At 39.6% G+C, this 26,834-nt stretch overlaps 1 protein-coding gene across 1 annotated transcript in view; it reads right to left on the minus strand.

Annotated features, from left to right (window-relative positions):
- The window catches only part of Emb (embigin), a 55,375-nt gene that overhangs the window by 12,260 nt on the left and 16,281 nt on the right, over window positions 1-26,834 (minus strand). The window contains exons 4-6 of the mRNA XM_063257881.1: window positions 10,596-10,782; window positions 10,280-10,368; window positions 503-630 (exon numbers count right to left, since the gene is read on the minus strand). Coding sequence (XP_063113951.1) covers window positions 503-630; window positions 10,280-10,368; window positions 10,596-10,782 — 404 coding nt within the window. The remainder of the gene's footprint in view (window positions 1-502; window positions 631-10,279; window positions 10,369-10,595; window positions 10,783-26,834) is intronic.

Consider the following 26,834-nt stretch of genomic DNA (forward strand, 5'->3'; position numbering starts at 1 on the left):
GAACTGTTCAGACAATTGAATGTAGATGTCCAGTGCTCAGGGGATGACTCGGGGATGACAGTGCAAAATGTATGTACCATTGTCCCCCTCTAATTGACACGCTTTGAAATTCTGTTGTAGCTTTTTCTTTTTATCCTTGAATAAAATGCATTTCTAAAAAAAAAGAATAAATCTAAAAAAACAAAGTATGAATTAACATCATATTAAGAGTATCTCCAGATGTATAATAAAATATACTGGACACATCAAATGATTGCTCCGTTTACCACTGTTCTTTACGAAGTTCGTATTAAAAACTAGATCACACAGGGCTGGGGATTTAGCTCAGCGGCGTAAGCGCACAGTTGTGAGTTCGATCCCTGGTACCAACAAAAAAAAAAAAAAAAAAACTAAGATCACACAAGTATATGTCATCCTAGGAACTGTGAGTCTGTTATAATCTTGTTATTTATGCACTAAAGGGTGTTTTTGTTTTCTTCAAATGAAAGAAGTATGATCTTACCTGTACACTTCCATTACTTCTGTACCAGGTCCAATGTACAGGAAAGCACTTCTCACATTTACACACCAGGACAGTGGAGTCCCCCACATAAGTGATCAATGGCTTGTTTTTTCCACCAAGTTTGGGAACTAAGAAAAATTCAAATAAATGTATGTTACATAAACAGTGTAACCAAAATAAATGTATTATTTGAAGATACATTCCTATTTCATTTTCTCATTAATATGATTTTTTTTCATGAGTCCTATGTAAAACCAAAGTAAATTATAGATATTAAGAGTGTGTCTGGTATTAGTAACATGGCAGTAGTGAGCTGGCTCCAACGCAAGGGCCACCAGTGTGGAAATGGGCAGGTCTAGGTAAGAAAAAAGCTTCACATTTTCAAATCACCTCTTTTCCGACCTACTATGTTACTGTTAGAGCACTGATCTTCTTCAGTTTTACCTTTAAGTGGTATCTTAAGTGATAAGAAAACATTTGCAGGCCAGCACAATTTTTAGTTCATACAAATCCAGGAAAACCCAACAAATAGAGTGAAAACAAAAAGAAACAAAGGAAAACTAAGAGAAAAAGCAGTATAAGAAAATGAGACTTTAAAACACCCTTAACGTTGTTTTCTAAGAATTTATATACTAATATTCATTGCAGTGAATTTCATCAATAGCAACACTAGTGGGCACTGAAATTAGAAAAATTAAATTTAAAGATATGAACAATTTGGTTAAGCAAATTGAAACCTAAAGCACAAGCGATGCAATGCAAAGCCTCTGAGTCATCTTCACGATGAAGGGTTCCTCCTGACTGACCGAGGGACACATTATAGAACATTATGAAAATTGAGGCTTATGAACAAAGATGACTGTTGTTAATTTTTAAGTTAATTTTACTATGTTTTTACTTTGGTTTAACATCATTTATTTGGCTGATTCATCAACAGAGGAAGAATGTATGTTTTCATACTGACAAATCTGATAGATGTGAGATGTCATAATCTGTTTTTAGATTTTATATTTGAGAGGACCAGGTAAGAAATAGATCCATTTTAATTGCCAGATGGGTTTCAAGATTAAATACATTTCCCAAAGGCTTCTACTACCCAAAGACACCTAAGTACTGCTGGACGTAGGAACTGTAAAGATGACCCAGGAGAAAAAGATGGTAAGAAATGAAAAAGACATTCTAATTTGTATAACCACTAAGTAAGAGAACAACTTTTCTTTAGGGATTGTCACTCAGTGATTCATACTATAACAGTGCATGAAGCAACTCTTTCTTCCTTGTGGTTTAAAATGTGCCTAAATCACTGGCTAGGATCGCCGATAGCACCCTATTTATTCCTCCTGAGAAGAGCTGACCAAAAAAGGGATGAAAGAAGCACAGCTAAGGAGAAAGGGACACACCTAAGACAGAGGTGTGTCACCTGTGAAGGCATAAATCTTCATGGCTGCCATTCTTCTCATAACCATGGAAGCATTTTCTGTTGCATTAAATAGTTTATAATTTGCCCTAACCCAAAGGCATGAGCCACTAATCAGAATTTGCATTCACCCCATGAAGAGAGTATAGACAGCATTGCAGAAACTCCTAGGGTGCTCCTGAGAGATAAGGAAGCAGACAAGAATGCACTGCATGTGGACCGCCTGCCTGACCACCCAGATCTCCCAAACATTCCTTCTGACGGACACTCTCACTCCCTGATGGCCACCGTGAAGCTCAGTTAGGTAGAGTTGACTTCAAGGTCAAGTCATGAATGGCTGAAGGAGGCAACACAATGTGACAATGATATGATATGACAAAGGTAAGATTGGGTCCAGTAAATAAACGACTTAGAATTACAGCTTTGATATTAGGTAGTTTTGAGGAAGTGGGTAGCTCACACCAATCCTACCATGGTGTTTGTTGTAAAGGATTCAGTAAGAGCCCAGGTACACACAAAGCGCTTGACATAGGTCACACAATCCTACCGTGGTGTCTATTGTCCTTGGTATACACAATAAATGCCGCAAATTCAAACTTTTGCTGGGATCAAACATTGATATTACTCTCTGAATTAAACTTCCCCATATACTTCACAATGTCCATGATCTTTCTGCATAGTAGTCATTAGCCCGCTTAATAGTATCAACTATGTTCATGTGGAAAAATAATTTCTAAGCCCAATGACCTCTGCAGAAGAGAAAAAATAAATCCCAGGAAAAAAAAGAGATAGATAGATACAGATAGAGATGTATACAGATACAGATAGATACAGAAAGAGGGAAAAAGACTCAAAATGTACTTGAATGCATCTTAGAACCATAAGAATAACGGAAGTAGGGTGAATTTAAGTACCAAGGAATAAGGAAAAGGCTCTAAACTGAGAACCACTTAGTACATCTCAAAAAACAGGTTAAAAGAATAACATGACAAAAAATAATCCATGAATAAATAAGGGCCAGGAAAACAGTGAAAAAACAATATCTCTGAGAGGCTAGTCTACCCTTGAACATCACACAGGGAACAGCAAAGCTATTTTTAAAAATCCCGTATTTTAATCCCACATTCAAGTCGTTGGCTAAACTAGTTATATAAGCATTTTAATTAAAATATTAAAAAGGCGGGACATGGTAGCTCAGACCTGTGATCCCAGCACTTGAGAGGCTGATGCAGGATCGCTGAGAGCTTGAGCTACATTAAGTGAACTCAAGGCCACCCTGAACTGCACAGTGAAACCCTATCCAAACAATCTATCCAAATAAGTAAGATTGCCTAGTTACCATTCCTCACTGATAGCAAGAAATAAACTGATTAAAAAATTCAAGAGCTGGGCATGGTGGCAAATCCCTGGAATCCTAGCACTTGGGAGGCTGAGGCAGGAGAATTGCTGTGAGTTTTAGGCCAACCTGGGCAACACATGCGGCTTTAAGGTCAGCATGCACTCTATAGTGAGATGCTGCCACTAAGAGAGACAGACCGCGAGAGGGGAGGGAAAAAAGGGAAGGGAGGAAGGAAGAAACAAAGACAGACTAAAGTTCCAAAGAAAATTTTTTTCCAGACCACTAACATGCAAACCAGAGAATACATAAAATAGTTTAACACATACTTAAAAACCTACAAATAAAAAAGGAAACTGCTGATTCACAATACATAGGCTTTAATAAGAGTGGAATAAAATCAAATAATACTTTGATATGACCGAAAACTAATTTCTAAATAAAAAAGACAATGGACAGGGATATAGCTCAGTGGCACAGCGACTACCTGGCAAGTGTGAGGCCCAGAATTTGACTTCTGGTACCAAAATACACACATATATATGTACATTAAGTACATACACACATAAATAAAATAAAGTAACAATTGCAACTGAAGTGTCTTATTTCTTCATTTACTTGTTTCTTGAGACAAGAGTCTCAGTATATATGCAGTTCAGGCCAGTCTTGAACTCACTACCCAGCCCAGCCTGGTCTCAAACTCGTAATGATTCTCCCGCCTCAGCCCCCAAGTGTAGGATGACAGGCGTGCACCACAGCACCTCACATGTCTTTTTTAAATTAAAATAAGTGGTTATCTCTCATTCAAGTGCTCTGTTAAGTCCAGCCAGTTGTTACTTTTGTTCAATATCCTCAGTCCTCAGCTGTCCCTCGAGTTCATTCATTAATTCACATACCACTGACAGATAGAAGAATAATCAATGTAGGAAAATTGGGCTCTCGGATCCAGGAAAATAAGCAACCATCTGTTTTACTATTCATGTAACAGGTATATTTCAAGTTCCAGAGTAGAAGAAAATGATTAAATGTCAAAATGTTAAAGGCTGGGTTAGGGTGAGCCACAGGCCACCTTATCCTGTACTGTTTTCCTTTGGGCAGGACCCATTTTGTTGTGCTCACCAGATACTGAAGGCTGTGGACAGAGAAGACTGACAGTGGTCTGTGGGCTGAGCTCCCCATTCACCTCCACGGAGATTCCTCCTCATTCCCCTATTTAAGCCCCGGAGAGGAGGAGTGTCCTGACTAGTCCTCCTCCAGGGCACTGGCTGAGCCCAGTTTCTGTACCTGGGAATGTGACTCGGCACACACTGTTCCCCTTCCTGGTTTGGGTTACATTTACCTGAGAGTAAAATGGCCAAAATGAGACTGGAGTACAAAGGAATGGACTACTCTCCTTTGGTTTCGGGTTAGTTGTATCTAGCTGGGGAAGGAGTGAGGCCTTCCAAGGATTTCTACAGCAAAGCTATGGCCAACGACATGACTGATGAATCTCCACATCTGACACTCAGTGGCGAGGAGGACTTACTACCCCACTCACGGACTGGTGTTCCTGGCTACGCTAAGCACTATCCATCCGCCGGCTGAATACCACTTTCTGATTATATCTGTCCCAAAAGTATATCAGCTGATGTTTTCATTAGAAGATGAAGTATGAGAACACAGAAGCATCTGAGAGTTAACATTTCACTTGAAAAGATCAACCCTTCTTTAGAAGAGCTGTCAACTGAAGACCTGCAGATTAAGCTGCAGTTTGGCTGAACAGAGATTCTGTTTTGAAGCCACAAGGTTCTCAAAGCATACATGGATCCAAGCCACACTCTTGAGTCCCACCTGGAGAGACACAAAGCACAAAGACCGCTGGGAGGACTGGGAAGCCAGCCACGCTGGGCACTAGTTACGGCCAGTTTCTGCTTTCCTGCAGACTACATGGGTAAATAGAACTGACTGAATCCTAACATGAAGAAAATGAAACTAAAATGTTGCTTTCTTTTCCTCTCCTTTGTCCTGACTTTAGACCAATGTCTAGGTTTATACTAACCACTGCTCTGCTTTCGTACATATGCTTAATACCAACAGTGTATGTTTGAATGATAAAATGCACTATATTCTGAGAACATTCATTTGCTTGAATTATTCTGGAGGTTGCAACCTGTTCTTGCCACTGCATATGTTTGGAAAGATTTATTAACATAAAGATGGTACAAGTGTATTCTAACATGTTCCGCTGATCTTTTGAAACAGGACAAAATACAACATGTCACCATCTTGGAGATGGAATAACTCAAGTTTAAAGATGGTAAAATAAATGATTTAGGCTAGGCTACATGAAGATGTGTGTTTTGGTTCAGCCAATGAAAGTAACAGCTTTCTGGAGCTGGAAGTTGGAGATCTGCATCGGCATATTCATGACCTACAATAAAACGGCCTTGATGCCATGCTTGTTGGAAGGATAATTAGGTATTATTGTATTAGGGCAAAGATTCACCTAACTCAAAAGAGCTACCTGGACCTCAACACTGAGACTTGGGGCTAACATCCTGGCGGATTCTGTCACGCTGCTCTTCCACACTTTTACTTCTTGGATACTCACCAAGGAAGACAGATGGCAAAGTCATGTAAGTGTCGTATCATCTGGTACTATCAAAATCTCATCACGAATTCCAAAAAGTTCTTGCTTTTACCAATTAAAATTCTGCATACTTTCTATCGAGACATTTTAATACAGATGAATATTATATGCACACTTTCAGCAACTAACTCACAATATTTGACCAACTACCAAGAAATGCTTATCTTTCACCTTTCTCAGATGAAAAGTAATCACCAACTTGGCAGGAGTAAGTTTCCAGTGTGCACTTTTGCTGTCTTGCCTGTTCTGGCACTAATAGCCAAACACATAAAGTCAGCAGGCATTGTTGCATCTTACTCATCTATAACACAGAGGTCCTTTCACATTCTTGTAGTAATGAATCAACCAGCTTCCAAAAGACAGAAGCAGGGACTCTTAGGGATGAACTGTTCCAAGAGTTCAAGCATATAAGCCATAATTGACTTGTGGAGTCTACAGCAAAATGGGAAAAAAAAAGTATTTTGGGGGAGTTTCAAGATAAAATGTATAGTAAAATAGGCCTTCATCCACATTTAACTGTAGCACTAAGAAAACAGTAATTCTTAGGAAAAACCATAAGCAAACCACATGGAAAAGGCGTAACAGGACATTTATAAAAGTATATGCCATTCTATAATCCTTACTGACCTCATAAAAAAATAACCTTTAATAGGGGTTACTGTGTAGATGCCTTTAAGTTCTACTTAAATGAAATTATTTCTCCAAGCAATATTCAATTTAGATGAGTTGTTATTTTTACCAAGGAAAATCTGAAAGGAGTCAATTTATTAATTTTATAAGTATCTTCAGGATACAACGCATAATGCCAGGCGTGGTGGCTCATGCCTGTAATCCCAGCACTTGGGAGGCTGAGGCAGGAGGATGCTGCAAGTTCAAGTTAGCCTGGGGTACAAAGTGAGCTTAAGGCCAACCTAAACAGGACAGTGAGACTGTGTCTCAGAAAGAAAGAAAGAAAGAAAGAAAGAAAGAAAGAAAGAAAGAAAGAAAGAAAGAAAACAAACATTGCATACTTAACTTCAGGATATAGTGCATACCTAAAAGATACATTAATGTTAAGTAGCTACTAAAAACAAATGAGTTAAACTGCTTCAAGAAATTAGAAAATATTCAGTGACTCCTTGTATTCCTGAAAGACTTAACTTAAAACTTTACCCTTTTATTGGTGTTCCTAATACCTAACATCAGCTTGAAGAACCAAGAGGCCCTCTTAATGAATATGTGGCATTAAGCTGACTATAAGGTTAAAAGTAAAAAGCTTCCGATAATCTATACGTAAGAGGTAACAATGGTCACTTCATATAATAATTTAAAATGAGCCAGATGTGGTGATGCACACCTGTAATCCCAGCACTCAGGAAGCTGAGGCAGGAGGGTTACCCGAGTTCACAACCAACCTCAACTACATAGTGAGACGCTGTCTCAAAAAAATTAGTTTACAATGAGCTAATAAGAGAAAAATGTAATGTAGTTAATACTTAAGCTTTGACTAGGAATGACTATTGCATAGTATTTCCAGAGAACAATGCAATCTAGAAGAGAAAAAAAAAATTTTTAACTCAATGTTTAAAGTGTTCTTAGGAACATTTAAAAAAGGGAAGCAAAGGCCAGGGACTCATCAGCTCAGCTGCATAAGCTCATGCCTGGCAAACACAAAGTTGTGAGTTTGATTCCTGGGACCAAAAAAAAAGAGGGGGGAGACACTTAAGTCACCAGATTTAATAAGCATTTTCACAAAATATAAAGGCCTTCTTTAACACTAGGGTGTCTTTATTAGAATTTTGTGTGTATGCCTAAGATCATCTATTAGCAAAGAAGACAGAATGAAAAAAGGAAAGAGAAAGGCAGCAAGAAAGAAAGAAGAGAGAAAGGATGGAGGGAAGAAAATAAAGGGAAGAAAAAGGAGAAAAGGAAACAGGGAGGAAAAGTAGAGACAAATGGAAGAGAGGGCAGGGAAAAGGGGGGGAACAGGGAAGAAAACCAACAGTAAGGGAATGTACAGTCACGGTGCTGCTATTCCTTCCCTAAAGTAAATGAGACAATAAAGCAAAGGAGGTTAAGAAACAATGTACACAGTCAACACAATCAGAGGATGACATCAAGTTCGGCCGATGGAGAAATCAAACATATAAATAGATTTGCTAGGCATGGTGGTGCCACCTAGGAGGCTACGGCAGGAGGATCCTTGAGCTCAAGGCCAGCCTGAAACACACAGTAAGACGCTACCTCACAGCACCAAAACTAATAAAGAAATACAAAGATGTATTATCTCTAGGAAGCTGGAACGACCACAATGCCACCCAAGGTGTTGTGGGAGGCACCATGAGGGGCCCAGCAGAGAACCATCTTAAATCACAGCAGCAATGAACAAGTCAGTCTGCTACCAATGGGCTCCTTTACATGGCGAAAGGCTTTAGAATTTCTAGTAAAAGTAGAGACAAGTTTAAGTTCGCTGAGAAATTACTGTCAAATGTGGTTAGCAGTAGGGAAACATCATATTTCCCAAATGCCAGCTGGAACAACGCAGTTTACTAATTTATAAGAAGGTATTAGCATTTTCCTGAGGCTCGAGACTGAGTTGCACAATTGAGAAGAGACCTTCTAAAGTTTTGGTTAATGGTCAATAGTAAAATAACTTTTTGTTCATGTGAAAGAGCTTTAGATGATATTGTGTGTGGGGTTTGTACACAGAATGGAGTGCCACACAAAAAACTTCTATCAATGAGGCACTGAATAAGCAGAGGTGATCCCCAAGACTGTAACAGAGCTGAAAAACTCACTTCACCTGGGGAAGAAGAGGAAAACAGAAATTGAAGGAAATTAAGAATCCCCACAAAAATACACAGTAAACACTTCAACAGAAATTTCTGCAGCCTCACCCAGGGATTTAGCTCAGCAGTTCAAGCACTTGCTTGGTAAGCAGAGGGTCGTGAGTTCAATCTCTAGTATCAGAAAGATAAAACATAAAAAATTTCTGCAGCTCTCAACAATCTCCCTTAGAAGTTGGGAGAAATATCAACCGTGGTGCCAGAAGCTTTTATTAGGAACAATATTCATGTTGGATTATCTGCCCACAAGCAAATCTGCTGTTTGAAACAAAAAAAACCAAGCAACTCCCCTCCCCAAGGGCCTATGACTGAAGAGACACCTAGGCAAGAACAGCCTTGGGTGGGCTGCATCACAGGAGGTGACAGCTCCATGCTCCGCTGCCCAGGAGATGTTCCAGAAGGACAAGATGTGGATGGAGGCAGGGGACAGTAACACTGATGATCCCGACCCTGGGCAGGCCTAGGCTCGTCTGTGTCTTAAATTTTAACCAGAACCTTTACAAAGTTCCCCACCCCATAAATAATAAAGCATTTTAAACATTTTTGAAAGCTTAGAGAATAAAGATACAAAGAAAATGTTTTGTACAGATGTTGTATTTTAAGCTAAATATTTCATATTTTACCAAGAATTCAAACACGTCGTTGTGTAAGAGGTGATGAAGCAAAAGACACAGTAAACTCTGGTTAACTTACTTAAGAAAACATTTTATAACCTTAGTTTAGCCTGTGTGTTCAGCGTTTACGAGGGTCGCAGTAGTGTCCTAGCTTGCACACTCATTCGCCACTCACCTTCGCTCCCAGGGCAACTTGCAGTCCCTGCAAACTCCCACTGAGTGAGGGTCCCACACAAGCTGGCTTTTTATTTTTTATGCCACATTTTTCCTGTCTGTTTCTACATTTAGATGCACAAATATTTATCACTGTTACAATCACCCTAATACTGGGTACAATCTCACACTGTGCAGGTATCTAGCCTACGAGCAGCAGATAGTGCGTTATTTTTGTAGGATAAATTATCCAGCTTGGTTTAAATATATGAAACAAAATCGCCTAAATTTTACAGATCTCTAAAATCGCAAGTCCCGGCACCACTGATCTAGAATACTGTATCATACTCTCTCAGTCTCGGAACATAGTAACTTGGAATTCTAAAGGATGACCATGAACACTCTGAATTTCGAGGGCTAAATTGATGAGTAAATTTAAGAGACTGATTTATGTACAGCTAGCAGGTTGACCTTTTCAATTAAACCCTGTTTTAAAGTGGGAGTTTAGGGGCTGGGGATTTAGTTCAGCGGTATGGTAGAACACTTGTGGTAGCAAGCCGGAAGCCCTGAGTGCAGTCCTTAGCACCAAAAATAAGTAAGTAAATAAAGTGGGAGATTAAGCAGGAAGGGAGGGGCCTGGGGAAGGCATGACCATTGCAGTGCCACCTCTGTGTGATTCCAAGGAAAACGTACAATTTCTTATCAGCTTTATTATGTGTATTATAATAATAACTTGAAACAGGCATTTAAAAATCTAAGACTATAATTCTGAAGCTATTATTCTGCGAGTTATTAATACTGACCTTTGATATCAAATGTTCCCCTGTATTTCTTTCTTTCTTCAAAGAGACAAGAATAGTTTCCCATTTGCCTGCTGTCAACAATGGTGAAACTAAAAGACAATTCAAGATATTAATAAAGGCTTAGTCCTCAAAAACACTACTAAATGAACACTTAACCATATCAAAGTTTTTGAAGTAGAAAGAATTCTATAAACATGCAAATAAAGATATCAGCGTAACAGTCAAGTGGCTACAAAGGAAAGAGTGCTCAGCCAGCAAAATACTTAGAATTGAACTCATTTCAGCCCGTGATTTGGTTACAATGTCGTATACTCACTTGTATTGGGTAGACACCGTGTCTTCTGCGGCAGTGCGAGAATAATTCGTAACGGATTCATTACCATCCTTTCTCCAACTCACACTGACTGAAGCCAAATTCTCTGATGTTTTGAACTTGCAGGTGAGCGACATCACAGAAGGACTTGCCAAAGTCACAATTTTTTCTACCGGCTCACTGGAATGTTCTATTGGTCACAAAAGAAAACAAAGTGAAAATTACATTTGGATGAAAACCCAACATACAAAACCTTTTACACTTTCAACAGTGCTCCATCGACAGTTTCTTAAGGCTCAGTTGTTTAAAATTATTCCTCCATCAACATGGATCTGGTTATCGTTCTTTTTTCACAGATATGGGCTGCAGTATCTATCATCTTAAAGTAAGTGTTGGAAGGCTGAATTAATTTAGGGACATTACTATCAAGTCCATGATGTCAATAATACGTAATTATCCAAAAAGGACTTCTGCAATGAGGTAGGAAGTTTGAATTTAGGAATAACACCAAGAGAACAAGAGGGGAAGCTGAACTAGGATGAGAAGGCTACACAGTAGCTACACAAGGTCATCTGGGGTCTTGGTATTATTAAAAAAAAATTGAGCAGAAGGGACTGAGTTCTTCAAATCTATTGTCTGACTAAACCTGGAGCCTCTTTAAATCCTGTCCCCAGGAACAATGGGGAAGATCATCCCGTAACACTTCAGAGATCTCCACACACCTGCACAAACAGTGTCACCAACTTTTCCTTCCCCTGTCTATTCTCCTAGAGGCTAATTCATCTTCCCAAAATTTATGTTTTTCTCTAAATAACCCCCTCCATTAAGATAATAAACAGAAGTGTAAAATAAAATATCAGGCACAGGGAAAGTCGATCTCCAAAGCATAGGAGTGGTTTTTATCAGAGCCTGAGAGCGAGGAAAGATGAAAGTGGGTGCTTTAACAGGTACAGAGTCACAGCTAGAAAGAAAGAGTAAGTTCTACTGTTCAAGCATGGGAAATGTGTTTGACAACAATAAACTGTATTTCAAAATAGCTTCTAGAGAGGACTTTTGAATGTTTCCAACACAAAATTTGCAGTGACAGGTATGCAAATTATCCTGATTTGTTCACTAAATACTGTGCCTATATATAATGGTATACACATATCAAGCTACCACACTGTACATAGTAGATCCATTCAATTATTATGTATCAACTGACAATTGAGGGCTGGGGACATAGCTCAGGGTTAACAGCAGCTGCCTAGGATGCGTGAGGTCATGGGACTGATCCCTAGCACTGCAAGGGAAATAGAAGGAAAAAAATTACAAAGTCTTTTTTAGGACAAATATTTCACATTTTTAAAAAGTGCTTGAGGCTGGGCATGGGGGTACATGCCTGTAATCCCAGTGCTTAGGAGGCTGAGGAAGAAGGACTGCCACAAGTTCGAGGCCAGCCTGGGCTACATAGTGAGTTCGAGGCCAGCCTGAACTGCACTGTGAGACCTTGTCTTAAAAAAAAAGGATGTAAGCTTCAAATTTCAACTGTCACCTTCAGTCATAATTTTTCCTATGAACTACTACACCATATGATTAAACCTGCCTTATTTTCTTACTAATCTGTCTTCTGTCAAGTGTAGTGTGTCAAAAATAAGGCAAAAGAGGGCCAGCGATTTAGCTCAGTGGCATAAGCACCTGCCTGGCAAGCGCAAGGTCTTCAGCTAGATCCCCAGTACCAAAAAAAAAAAAAAAAAAAAAAAGTCAGAAGAAAAAAGCATCTCCTACCCAACCAATTTGGCAAAGAGGAGGTGGCTGAGAGGACTCTCCAACTTTACAAGTCCCAAAGCCTGCAGCTGAGATCTCAGGAATCTGAGGCAAGCCAGCAAGATAAACTCAAGCCTTTTATTTCCCTTGTAGTGCTAGGGATCAGATGCAGGGCCCCACACACACTTACCAGGATAAGCTTTACTCACGGAGTCAATGGCCTAGGTTTCAGCCAGGTGTCCTGTTGAGCAAGATGCTCTGCTGTTTTTTCTTCTGTTTTAATCCTTAGGCCCTGACACTGACTGTCAGACTCCCCATACACTGGCATGCTCACATGCACTTACAACAGACGTACAGTGCCAGCTTTAATTTTGATTTGTGGTTTTAAATAAAAGAACCAGGCATGTACCTTAATAGTAATTGTATCTGCCTAACCAATAGTAGAGGAATAAAATCTTCCTTTTGCAAAGTAAAAAAGGAATTATATAAAGAATAACTATAAGGGGCCAAGGATTTAGCTCAGTGGCATAAGCACCTGCCTGGCAAGCGCTATATCATGAGTTCAATCCCCGATACCAAAAAAAAAAAAGAATAAATAAACCCAATTCCCAGTTTACAGGAAATAAAGAGAATGGAAAAATACACTTTAGATCCTATTCCAACAGACCAATCAACAAAATCTATACTGTTAGAAAATAATGAGATAAATAACCAAGTTTTTTCCACAGATAAATTAAAAATGGATCCTATACTGCATTTCATAAACCTGAACAGGACACTTTTAAGACTATTTTTTTTTCAGATTATAAAAGTTAATTTTATGAGAAATATAGCTTATGATGAGTATATAATCAGTATATATATATATATATATATATCCTCTATGCCTGCAGATTTGCATAATAAAATTTTAACAAAATGATAAACTATCAGCTTGTAAACACTTCTATTTCTCTCACTCACAATGTTATATGAAACATTACTAGTTTAATATGTATCCATAGGATTAATACTCATGGATTATAATGTCGGAAGTACAGAACTTGAGTTTTATCTGAAAACAAAAGTACACATTTCTTAGGATTTAAAAATACTGCATATAATAAAGTTGCACAAAAATTACTGGCTGGTTTTACAAACAGAATGAGGTATTAGTCAATCTCTAGATAAAGATAAACACAGAGGAAGAATTACACATACACACATAAACCCACATAAATTCACAGTTAACACCTAGAGTGCCAACAACTAAGACAAAAATTTGAAAAGATGTAAGTAGTTATGATTTCAATCCTATAAAATCAATCACTTGGCAGGGCATAAATGTGCAACAATCTCTTGGCAAGATTTCGTAAGTTTTCTTTTTTTTCAGTTTAACTAACCAAAAGCTCTATCAACATTTCCAGTATCCAATTCTATGGCAAGATACAGTAAATACCAAATCATCTCTTTCCAAAGCTTTCAGTGGCAATTGACCACAAAATCCTCTCCTCTGCTGCCTCAATTATACACTGTCATACATACTTAGCAATCCAAATCACAGATGCTAGAGTATGTAATTTTAAATTAGCAGAAGTTTCACTGCAAAAATCAAAGTCACCCAATAACTTTAAAGTTTAACCTATCTATCAAGCAAATTCAATCACTTTTTCTTTTTTTCTGGTAGTAATGAAAGCCTAAGGGAAAATGAGAGGGAAAAACCAGCAGAATAATATTTTTAAAGGACCTTTTCTAATCAAGAGAATTAATAATTCGATTTGTCTAATCTCTAGCTGAGCATTTCAGAATCTGTCAAAAATTAAATAAATAATATTAAATTTCTGAGCAAAATCATGTACTTGTTGAAATATTTCAGAGAAAACTTCTTCATCGAAGATACTAAAGAAGAGTCAACCAGGTGGATTTAATAAGAACAGAAAAAGAAGGAATTTGCCTAATATAAACTCCTGGGAATGAGGCTGCTGTCTACTAGAACCATCTTGCCATGTCTGGAAGTGATTTGCAAAATGCTTCTTAGGTGGAGTGTTTTGGTTTTGACCAAAAACACTAAAGTCCTTAAATAAGTCCTTAAAATTGAAATTAAAGGATTGCTCAAAACGACTTCCACTATCTCTCTGTCCTTTACCATTCCTGAAAGCACTGTGTCCCAGTGTATCATATTCTTTTTGCCTACTCACATCTGAGGGTGTTTCATATACTTCTGCAATCTTGGAATTCTGCTTCAGCACTGCGGCTCTTACTTTTGTCGGATGATACTTCATGGCTAAGATGAAAGGTCTTGTTGATCTGGTGCTCTGATGCTGATTTTGCACACCTAAGATGTCACAGTAGCTTTCTGAGGCCAGAATTAATTCTGTTATCATTAAAATGCAAATTGTAAAGCTGCATAGGTTCAAGGTAGAGGAAAGCCAGTGCCTCTGAAGAATTGGCCATGCTGGGACTAGGAGAGCCCACCAAGAAATTAACTAATCAGCCTTCCTGGTAAGCAAAGTGCATGGGTTCCAGGGAGAGAAAAAGTCAGCCCCTCCTGTGCTTGGGTTGAGAACCAAACACTATGTACCCCCCACACACCCCACAACCCTGTAGGCAACTGCTCATTGGGAGGACAGGCTGAGTTGACAGCAACTAAGGTTCACAAAGCAACTAAATGCTTATATTGTTTGATTGATTTTTCAGGCCTGTGGCTGGTGGTCTGAGCATCTCTTGAGAGGATGAAGAATATGCACTATAGCAAATTTGGGGGTTTCCTTTTCTCGTCTTTGAAGACCAATATTATTTCCATTATTTTGCTTTGTTTTGATTGCTTTGCTTTCTTCAATATTCTGTTTTGTTTAGTTTTACAGTGCTCTATTTTTGGTTTGATTTTGCTATACCTGATGGAATGGTGAAGATAACAAGATACACTATGGTAGCAATTGCTGTTTTCCTAGTATCCTGCTTTGAAGTTTTATACCAATTTGCTGCATTGCTTTGATTGGCTTTTCCTGTTTTGTTTTGTTGGATTTTACTATCTTTAAAATTAAAAAAGAGAAAAAATAAAGAAAATGCAAATTGCAAAGACGAAGACCAACTGGGGACTAGCCATTTCTAGTATGCCTGGCCTCCACAGTCCCTAGGGGCCCCGCGAGTCCTGCTGCGGCTTCTTCCGGCTCTGCCACAGCCACCGCTTCCCCCCACTCAAGTTTTTTTTATAAAGGCAAAACTAAGCTGGAATAGTTACAGATGTAACATTTATTGTAAGAGAATGTATCTTCATAAATACCAGAACAGTTTGGGGGAGAGCACTAAAATTCATAAACCAATGTTCCAAGTCCTTCTTATCCATTCAGACCAAAATAGACTCAGAGAGAGAGAGAACTTACTTTTGAAATGTCTTACCACTTTTAATCACATTCAAAACTTTACAAAACGCTTTCTTATGCAACGACAAGATGCAAAGTTTGCAAACAGAGAAGCAGAGCCTGTGAAGGGCTTTGTGAGCACACGCTTGAAATAGCTGCTTGTGTCACTGCAAAACTGCTGAACTGAACTTTAATCTCAAAAAGCAAAGAAAGCCAGGTATAGAAACCCTAATATGTAAACTACAGGGAAAAGTAAGTAAAACTGTAGGAATTCTCGTATTTCAGCGTGTTTGCTGAGGGGGGCCCATGTGCCAGAAATACACTAAAAATTAGAGATGAGAGAAAATTCTCCCAAGTCAACTTACATTTGCTTCTGAAATTACATTTCTGTAAAATTTCCTTGCTTCAGATTTAGCGCTAGAGAACCTTAAAACTCATTTCTCTCAATCCAGTTTCCCCTTCTCCAAAATTTACATTATTAGTCAGTTTCTTCAAAGAATGAGCCGTCTGGTCTCAGGCCTCGCTGCACTTGCACTTCAAAACCAGCGGCTGCGGCATCATGACTCTGCAGTTGCACGAGGATCCTCTTTAGGGCTTGTGTTTTTACCCATACGATGTCTCTGGAACATCAGATAATGCCAAGGGACACCTAGTCCTTGAAGTTTCCTTCACTTCTACTTCACTACCTTCGTAAATTTTAAACTACAGCTGAGTTAGGTAGGCAGCCAGGCAGGCACAGGCCCTCAAGAGTCAAAGCTGACTTTTCAGCTATGGAAAGGGGCATTCTGTGACCCCAAGACAAAAAGATGAACCCACGTACTTCCCCTAAGGATAAACAACAGGGATTGATATAGCTATCAATCACTTTGGGAAAGCCTGGAAGAGCCACTGACCACCCCCTCCAAAAACCCCCCGCCCATGGCTCTGTTCTGTGCCAGTGATTCACTTCCCCCATCTGATCCCCATTTTTTTTTTACCTGAGCAATTATATTCTGATCATCTTGGCTGATCAAAATTTTTTGCCACCTCACACACCTTGTGATTTCCCCATGGATCACTGTTACCTTAATAGCTGATTATAGTTTTTCCCACCATGAATGCACCTCACTTTGTGATTTTGCTCTATAAAATTCCCTCGAAAGAGAAATCTCAGCAACCCACTTGGAACCTGCTTTCTTTCCCCAATAAACAAGATTCTGCTCTTAACCTCTGTTGTTCTAAGAATTCATTCTTGGGTTTTAGAGTATAGGAACTGGTACCAGATACCTAGTAGGTTAGGAGTTTCTTTCTGTGATTACCATTCTAATTTTGCTCTCTGGCTGATTCTCAAGTTGACTCTCCTTCAGTTCAAGCCTTGGCCTCTAACAGCAGGTCTCCTCGGGTGGGGGATTCATGTAGCCTTGGACATCCACAGGCATTTCACACTTACCTCTACACTGGAGGGAGATCTACTCCTGATCCCCAGCATGGATTCATTCACAGTACTAGTACTGAGCTGATTCTGTAGTAGCTTAGCTACTAAAGTAGGCAATTAGAGAAGCCCAAGATAAATGTAAAAGGCAACAGCCAATCCTGGTAATGCACACAGCTAAACCAAGCTTGGTAAACATAGTACAAAGCAAAGGTAAACACAATACAAAGGTTAAGGTTGTACTGAGAACAGATAACACTCTTCTTCAGAGCACGGCTCTTTTCTATCTCAGAGCCCAGACTTTAAAGGACCTGGACTGCAAGATAGCCAGTTTGTTTGTGAAATCTTTTACACACATCCCATCTCAAACAAGCCCCGCTGTTCTGCCCTTCTTTAGTAAGGCTGAGCCAAAGAAAGCATGATGGACTTCTGCGCAGAATCCCCTTGCTGGAATACTCGCCAAGAGCTAGTTTTTTACTGTTTCTAATAAGCACTCTCCTAAATTCTTCCTTTTGTCCTCAAAATTATTTTTCAATTTTGGGGACGTTGTGTTTATACAAAATTAATTTTCATAAACTGACTCACTTTCACCTCTAGAAAATCAAACTTGTCCAGTTCTCTCCGAGCTTCCAGACTGGAGGCCCTTCATCACCCTTTTCCAGGACCAGACAGATCTTCCCCCATGTTTTTAGTGTTTTGTTGTTATTTAGTTTTGTTTTGTTTTTGTAACAACATCAAAGCAAAAACAAAATGAGTTTTAAAAGCAAAACTGAGCTGGGCATGAGATCTCAGCATTCAGGAGGCTGAGACAGGAGATCACCATGAAAGTTCAAAGTCAGCCTGGGATTATATGAGCAAATTTGAAGGCAGCCTAAACTATATAGTGAGACCCCATCACCAACCCCCAGTAACCCCCTCCCCCAAAAAAGACAACCTATCTCAAAAAAAAATTCCATTTACAAATAAAAGCTTTTTGACATTAAACCCTAACACAACCTGTTACTTTTTTCAGGATTACAATGTTTCAACTTCCCTAATACTGCCCAACTGTAACAATTTCTGCTGCTTTAAAATTTTACAAAATTCATGATATCTACATTTCTAAGCATAAAAATGTGTTCAGTTTCTAAAATATACTGTAAAAAATTCTTAAAACTATGTAGTAATTTGCATTTCTCTAAATACTGTTTTGTTGTTTTGTTTTGTTGTTTCCAGACAAGGTCTCACTAGTTAGTTCAAGGTGGCTGTGAACTCACTATGTAGCCCGGGCTGGCCTCAAACTCAGTGATCCTGCTGCTTCAGCTTCCCAAATGCTGGGATGAAAGGTGTAAATCACCATGCCCAGCTAAACACTGTTATTTTCAAAACTAAAGTTTTAAAAATTCTTAACATGGACCTTTCAGCAATCTGCTGTTTTAAGAGAAATTATGTTCATATCTTCTTGGTCCACTGAGCAGCCAATGTCTAGAACCATATTATCAGAAGTAAAAGCCTACTTTGTTCTTTGTTTAACCAAAAAAAAACAAAATGCCAGAAAAGGCAAGAAAATGGAAAAGATCAATTTAATTTTCTGCACTGAATAGTTTTCAAAGCATAGTCTTACTAAAAAGAGATAAGTTCATTGCAATATGTAGAACTGACAGATGGGTTCAAAAAAACTAAAATGGTACATGCCTATAATCCCAGCACTTAAACTGAGACAAGAAACTGAGCCTGGGCCACATAGTGAGTTCAAGGCCAGTCCAAACTACATAGTGAGACCCTGTCTCAAACTAAAATTAAATGAAATAATGTAAAAAGATCAACCTAACTAAGGAGGTGAAAGACTGGTACGATGACAATTAGAGAACACTGAGGACAGAGACTGAAGACACTAAGAAAACAGTGTCATGGAGAAGCAAAATTCATATTGCTAAAGTGACTGTATTCTCAAAAGCATTCCACAGGTTTAAAGCGCACACCAGGGGCCAGGGACATAGCTCAGCCGCACAGCGCCTGCCTGGCAAGTGTCAGATCATGAGTTTGATCCCCAGTACCAAAAATAAATAAATAAATAAATGAATAAATCAAGCAAACTCCAGGAAAATTACACCCATCACAGAACTAGAAAAAAATTCTGAAATGCATAAGGAACCAATGTAGGCAAAAGAATCTTAAGCAAAAAGAACAAGATTAAAGGGATCACAATACCTGATTTCAAATTAGACCACAAAGCAAGCCACAGTGATAACTGACACAGCACGTATCCATACAAAAATACTCATGTAGAGCAATGAAAGAAGATAATGAAACAAACCCAGGCAACTACCGCCATCTGACTGCTGACAAAGGTACCAAGGACACACTTGGAGTCCAGATAGCCTTGCTTTAACGTCTGTGCTCAGAAAACTGGATATTCACATGTAAAAGACTGAAACTAGGTCCCTGTATTGCATCCTACAGAAAAATCAATTTTATTCTATGCACTGAAGTGGAGAGTGTCCAGTGTCACCTGAATTTAGTTTTCAGTCTTCCCCTCAATTCAGCTAGCCAAAAACTGTTCAATAAATTATTTCCTACTTGTGTGCTTCACTCAGCTCATAAATCCATCTCGCATACTCTTATAAAAATTTACAATTTCAACCTACTCCCCTCTCCCACTGCATGATGACTATGCCATAGCACATCATTTGGTGCTTCTAAAAATCTGGTTCTCAGGATAGAATTCTGGGTTGTCAGAATAAACTGAGAGGCGACAATCATCACTCTCCTTCAGGCCGTCGGGAAGGCAGGTTACACAGAGCAACCCACGCTGGCCCAGAAGGTTCCAGTCCACAGTCAGCCTCCTCTACTGTTCCCGGACTGGCCGTCACAATTCACTATTTTTCCCTGTCTCCTTCGCATCTGTAAGTCAACAGTCTCAAGCCATCATACGTTCAATTTTATATAAATCAATTTTATATCTAGCTTCAGCTTTCTCTATCTTGATTTCCATCCATCTTATTACCTTGAATCAGTTTGCACACCTTCACTTTCATATGCTGAAAATGGCTAGCAAAGGAAAATGTCTCACCTTAGATTCACTGATGAATCATTCAAATTTTGAAATGGGTTATTTTATTGGCTTTCTAAATTACTTTACCAGCAATAGTGTTTTAGAAATAAGAGAAACAAGTAGAACTCGACAGGCACATACTGTATAAAAATGCTGGCCTTGTGGCTGCGGGCACTGAAGAGGAGAAGGGTGCGCAGGAAACGTGGGATTGGATGCATCCCCCCCTCATCTTCTCTTCCCACCGTGGGCTCCTCACACGGGAACAGAAGATTTTAAAAGAACTAAATTTCATCAAAAAAGAGGCAAGCACAGAGACCTTAAAATCCACCAAATCAAAGCAGCACTTGGAAATGCCTAACATCAGTGGAGAGCATGACACACTATTTTGGTAACGAGCTGGTATGAAGACCTGTGCTGGCATTTAAGGCCTGCGCTCCTCGGGTTGTGTCTCACGCTATCAACTTCAGAGATGCTTAAGGTGCAGAGGTCCAGGTCTCCTCCCAAAAACTGATTCTCCAGGCCTAAGGATGTACATTTTATTTAGCACGCCCCCAAAAGCCTCCTTCGACAGGGGTGCACGAACACCTTGTTCTTACTCTGCTCTCTCACACTCACCAGTCTTATCTTACGTGCTGTATTTGCTTGCCCTTAACACTGTCTGGCATCTTTTTAGTTTATTTACTTATGTATTTATTGCCTTTTCCCAGCAGACCATAAGCAGTAAAATATTGCTTATGATATCTGCCCTGTTCACGAGGGCAATCCAAGCTTTCAAAAGGGTCTTGGGGAGCCCAGTTGAGTAATACAGTGGCCCTAGAACACAGTATGTAAAATTCTCCAGATAGATAAGGTATCTTACCTTAGACTGTAGTTTCAGGCTTATTAAAACTTCGCCTCCGGAAATATATAAGGAACTCTAGACAAGAACTATTTAAGAAGCAATGCAGGAAATGTATAAGAAGTTCTTGTCTCCCTTGATTTATTCATGGCCCAAAACAAATTTCTTCACTACTGTTATATGTTGTCTGAGATAAGAGGTGAATTAAAAGCTGTTCTTGCTAGCAGGGAAATAAATTCAAAAACAAATATAATTAAGATGAACTGTAGTTGGTGCTCTAAATCAAATGAGATCTAAAACACAAGTGGCAATATAATATTGGAAAAACATTTAGCTCTCCTTAAAATTAATCTGTCAGTCAGTGAAGAATCAGTTGAAACCCAAAAGGTACTTTTTAGGGAACATCATTTTAAAATTTTTGGTTAAAGTTCAAGCAATAGAAAAATCTGGTTATTTTAGAAAACAAAGATATAAAAATATTAACATTAAAAAATGAAAAATCAAGAAATTCATCAAATAAAAAATACAGAATTTTTCAAATTACATGCTAAAACCAACTGATAAAGAAATTAATTTAGTAGTTATAATCAAAATTATGGTTTAGCCAGGCGTGACGGTGGACAACTGTTACCCCAGCATTGGAGGAGACTGAAACAGGACGACGGCCTTGGAATTCAAGGCCAGCCTGGGCTACAAAAGGAGAACGCGTCACAGAAAGGAAGTTTGGGGGGTGGGATATTTGCAACTGCTAGAAACCAGTTACAGATAAAATCAGTATCCAAACAGAAAAAGTGGTAAAGAATACTAACACAAAAAAAATTTTTTAATTAAAAAATAAAAAAATACTAAACATATCACATGGAAGCAAAAGTATGACCAACTCCAAAATGCAAATTGAAACAACAATGGTAAAACTTTTCACTTGCTAGCAAAGACCAAAAGTCCAACAATAGCAATTACTAGTTAGGATTTAGGGAACACTGTGCTCAGCTCAGATCCGTGAGTGGGAGAAGGAGCAAACCGTTCAGATATTCAAATCTGTGACTGTTCTCCATTACTTCGTACTTGTCAATCATGTCTAAAAATACTGTATGAAATTTTCCAGCAGTTAACAATTCATAAGGTTTAAATCAGGTGTCATTCTGAGTAGTGTGATGAAATCTCAACATCATCCCACTCTGCCTTCCAGAGACATGATTCATCCTTTGACCCACGTATCCACATTGTGTTCACAACCTGCCTGTTAAGCACTTAGCAGCTGCCTTAGTTATGACATCAATTGTCACAATACATCAAAGTGATTGTGCTCAAGTAATTTTATTTTTCATAACATTGGCCCCAAAGGACAAGATCAGAAATGCTGGCAACTCAGGTAAGCCAAGAGAAGCCACCAAGCGCTTTCTTTAACTACCATCTCACATTATCATGAGAAGAATGAGCAAACACCCAGCTATTCTGAACCAGGCATAATGGAGAAAAGTTATTCAGACAGGGATAGACCCTCAAGGGAGCCAGTAAAGAGAGAGAGTAAAAATACGTTGCGTCTTCGGAAAGCCAGGCCTCAAGATAAAATTAGAATGACCAAGCTCACGTACCTCCTCTGGGGATAAGATAATCAGTTATCTGGTGACCAGGACCTCCTCGATCCATTCCTTTCTAAAGAAGGTCTTGTTCTTTCCCTGTACGCTTGCTACATGACCTGATTCTCCCCTGGATCAGTATTACCCAAGTGGCTGTATCTGTGATATCACAGTTGGCTGATCATAGTTTTGACCCATGTTGTACCCACCTCGTGATTTTGCTCTATAAAACTTCCTTTGCTGCTGAGGATATAGCTCAGTGGCACAGTTGCCTGCCTGGCAAGCATGAGGTCATGAGTTTAATTCTCAGTACAAAAAAAAACTTTCTTTGAGACTGGGCTCCCTGGCATCCCACTTTCAGTTCCCCTTCTGCCTCTCAGGATGTGTCTCTCTCTCTCTCTCTCTCTCTCTCTCTCTCTCTCTCTCTCTCTCTCTCAAAGGTTTTCTATTCTTAACCTCCATTCCCCCTAGAATTCATTCTTTGATTTTGGGAACACAAACTGCAAAAATCTGATATTTAACAGGTTGGGAGTTATACTATTTCCCCTGTATCACTAGGAGCCCCTGGGGAACCCAAAATCCACAGATGTTCAAGTACCTGAAACAAAACTCGGCAGCCAGGCATGGTGTCGCATGCCCATTATCCCAGCACTTAGGAGGCTGAGGCAGGAGGATCACTGTGACGTTGAGGCCAAAGTGGGATACACAGCGAGTTCAAAAGTAGCCTGAACTACATACTGAGACCCGCCCACTCCAGAACCAAAATGACACACAACTATGCATATCCTACTGCATTTCATAAATCACATCCGTCTCACTTATCATACCTAATATGTTAAATCTATGTAAAAAGTTACACTGTACTATTTAGGGAATTATGACTAACATAAAATACTGCGTGCGTTCTGTGGTTTTTTTAATACTTTTAATCCACAACTGATTATGATTCAAGACATAGGACTGACTACATACATAGTTTGGGTCAGCCTGGGCATCCCCTTGAAATGCATCCCCACTGATGACGTGGAAGGGCACTGCACTGGTATGTATGTGTATTTTAAAACAATACGGCAGTAAATACTAAACACCATCATAATTTCTATGGACACAGGCAGCATGGGAAAGAAGCAGCACTCTGACTGAAGGTTAGTGCTGGAAAAGAGGAGACTGAGCGAGACAGAAATGACGGGCTTTGAGTCACCTGCCAAGTTTTTCTCTAGAAATTCTCCTAGGCTCTTTTTCTAACTGGCTTTGTCTTCTTTATAGTATAAAATTTCTTTCTTGCCATTTCTCCTGTTTTGATTGTTTCTTCTGTGTCCCCACCCACTATCTTCATGATGGGAAGCCCCAGAACACTCTTGCTGTCTGTGTGTCGCTTTCTCAACGTGGACTGCGTGGCCACATGGTCACTGCCTGGCTCCTGAGATCCTTTCCGCTCTATGCACAGCAGCATCACCCTCCAGGGTCATATGCATGCTATACCTCAGCTGGAGCCTCCTGTGTCAAGCAGGTAACTGAACCCCCTGGAGGATGGACCCATGTCTTAGAATAATCAGAAGACTCTTTGGGGGCTTTGCAGGGTTCTTTCACATTTTTTATTATTTTCACTTTTAATTAACAGACAGTACTGAGGGTCCTTTAAGGCAGACACCAACTTGTCATCTCTTCATGCAGTCAGCTAAATCTTTTTCCATCCTAAGTCAGACCTTCCACTACATTTGTTGCCTAAAAAGGATCAGCTTTCTAGAGGCCCCCAGTTCCTACTCCTCAGCTTGCACAGGCTCAGGCTTCATTTTTATTATCTCTGTGTCCCTTAAGACTCAAGTCTCTTGGCCACAGATACAAAGAAACCTGACACATCCCAGATTTGATGCCACGATCAGTGTCAGTCAGTGGGAATTGTATTTACTTTCTCATGTACATAACCACATATTTAAGAGGTTTAGCATATTTTTATTATGTGTATTGCAGAGGAGAATTTTAGATTCTCGACTACAATTTTGGAAATAATGCTTCAGTATTTTAATAAATGAACTCAGTTTTACTTATACCATTAAAGTTAATAAAAACAATAAATACACACGTGAGTAAAGTACTTCTCTATGAGCCTTATTCAAGATGTGACTTTTGACTTGAGTCCCAAAGACAGAGGGAACATAAGAAAGAAGGGATGGGATCATAACCTATCAGGGTTGGATGTCTCTCTTATGCCTTATCTTGTGCCTCACACCACCATCTCTAACTTTTTGGTGAGATAATTTATTAAATGTTAATAACCCTGTGTTATAAAATCCTTTCCTATGATGGATGTTAGACAGTTATGGGGTGACACACTGTGGAATACTGATATCCTCTCCAAGGTCTGCATGTTGGAGGCTTACGGCTGGAGTGGTATTAAGATGGTACAACCTTTAAGAGGCGGAGCTTAGTGAGAGGTCCTTAGGTCACTGGAGCCCTTCCCAAGAGATGAGCTGGGAATGCAGAGTTGTTAATAAAGGAGCACTGCCTCTCCAGCACCCTCTGCCTCCTGATCTGAGAAGTACTGTTTCCTCCCACATGCAAGCTTTCATCTGCCATGGCAGCCTGGCTACAGCTTGTGCCATACTGTTTGGTCTTTGACTCTCTGTAACTGATGTTTCCTAAGCAAACTGTTTCAGGTATTTCATGATAATAAAAATACACTCAGGGCAGGCTAAGAGAGAAAGAGATGTCAGCAAAGAAGAAAGAGATGGCAGGCAGCACTTTCTCCCTCAGCCAAGACGCCCTGCCGCGACCCGAGCCTGCAGACACATAGTGACGACTGACTGGGAAGTCCAGAGGCCTCCACAGAGAAATGCTCCTGTGCATCAGAGCGGTGGACACAGCAGACTGCAGTGGCAGGTGCATTATTCGAGTTCAGACAACTCACAGGACAGGGTGACCAGCTGCTCAGAAATCAGAGCAGCTGTGGGCTGGTTCCACCTAGTGGCTCCCCTCTCAGGACAAGGCAGGACCAAGGTCAAGTCAGCAGGCACACAGTGCTTCAGGCTGAACACACTGGGTTACAATCTCACAGCCAAAAATCAGCCGCAACAGTGAACTAAAGTCCTTGCTGGGACTACACCCACTACTATCTCACTGTAAATCTGCAGCTGACTTTCTGGGATTAATAACATGGATCTAAACCTGAGACTGTCCATTTCTCTACCAGTGACAGCACAGATATGCCTTAGAGTGGACATTTTATTTTTCTCTTTTGTTTTGCTTTGTGATTGTTTTGATTTGATGAGTGTGAACACTGTTTCTAGCTTTTGTTGTTGTTTTGCTCTTTCTTTCTTCCTTCTCTTTCCCTCCTGTCTTCACTGTTCCCAAAGTTTGAATAATCTTCCCCTGTCCTCCAGTCTTGCTTCTAATCTTTTCTCCTACTTCTATTTCTCTATTTTCCCCCAACACCTTTTAAATTTTCTCCCTTGAGGGTAAAATAGCCATAGAGGGCACATTTACTGTATGAAATTTTCTGGATCGCTTTAGATTGTTATATAACCAAAATCTAGTTCATATGGTTAAAGGTGGCAAATAACTATTTAACACAGTTTTTTCATCTTCTAGGCTGTGTTGATGCTATTGTTATTGCTGACCGTACTACTTTAGCCAAGGTGAAATAACTCCTCTAATCAATTGTTCTTCCTGGTAATTCAGGACTGATTTGTCTAAGGGTCATAAAAAACACTATGGCTAGTGGAAAGGAAGCAGAGACTATGCCAAACAGGCAGCAACTTCTCATCCCCAATAAACTGAAGAGACCGGATCTTGCAACAGACTCAAAACCCCAAAGCCACGCCTCTGAGAAGTAGTCATTTCCTAAGGGTTCTAAATACTAGCAATAAAGCTGCTTGCCATAAGCAATTTATAAGCATCAATCCAGGAATTTACCTTAAAGAAAATCAGAAGACATTTAAGCAAGATCAATACCAGACATCCAGTTCACCAATGGCAAAGCTGGGGCCATGAGCGGAACCATCTGAAAGCCACCCACCTGGACTCTCTGAAGCCGTAACAGTGACGTAACAAAGCAGATGAATGAGGCTCTAGGAAGAAAATCAAATCAGAAACAATATCTCAGAGAACTAGGGAGGGGCTGGCCATAGTTAAAGACGGTTAATGACTTGAAACACATATGGATGAAAAGATAGAGACGCTTAGGAAAACAATGGAAACCATGAACCCTCAACACAGGAAAGACATGGAAATCATCAAGCACAAACAAACATATCCAGGAGATTAAAAATTACACTGAAATCACACACAGCAGA

The sequence above is a fragment of the Cavia porcellus genome, unplaced genomic scaffold (genome assembly GCF_034190915.1).
Source record: "Cavia porcellus strain 051 isolate PalLab524CR breed Dunkin Hartley unplaced genomic scaffold, mCavPor4.1 scaffold_11, whole genome shotgun sequence".
Taxonomy (NCBI): Eukaryota; Metazoa; Chordata; class Mammalia; order Rodentia; family Caviidae; genus Cavia; species Cavia porcellus.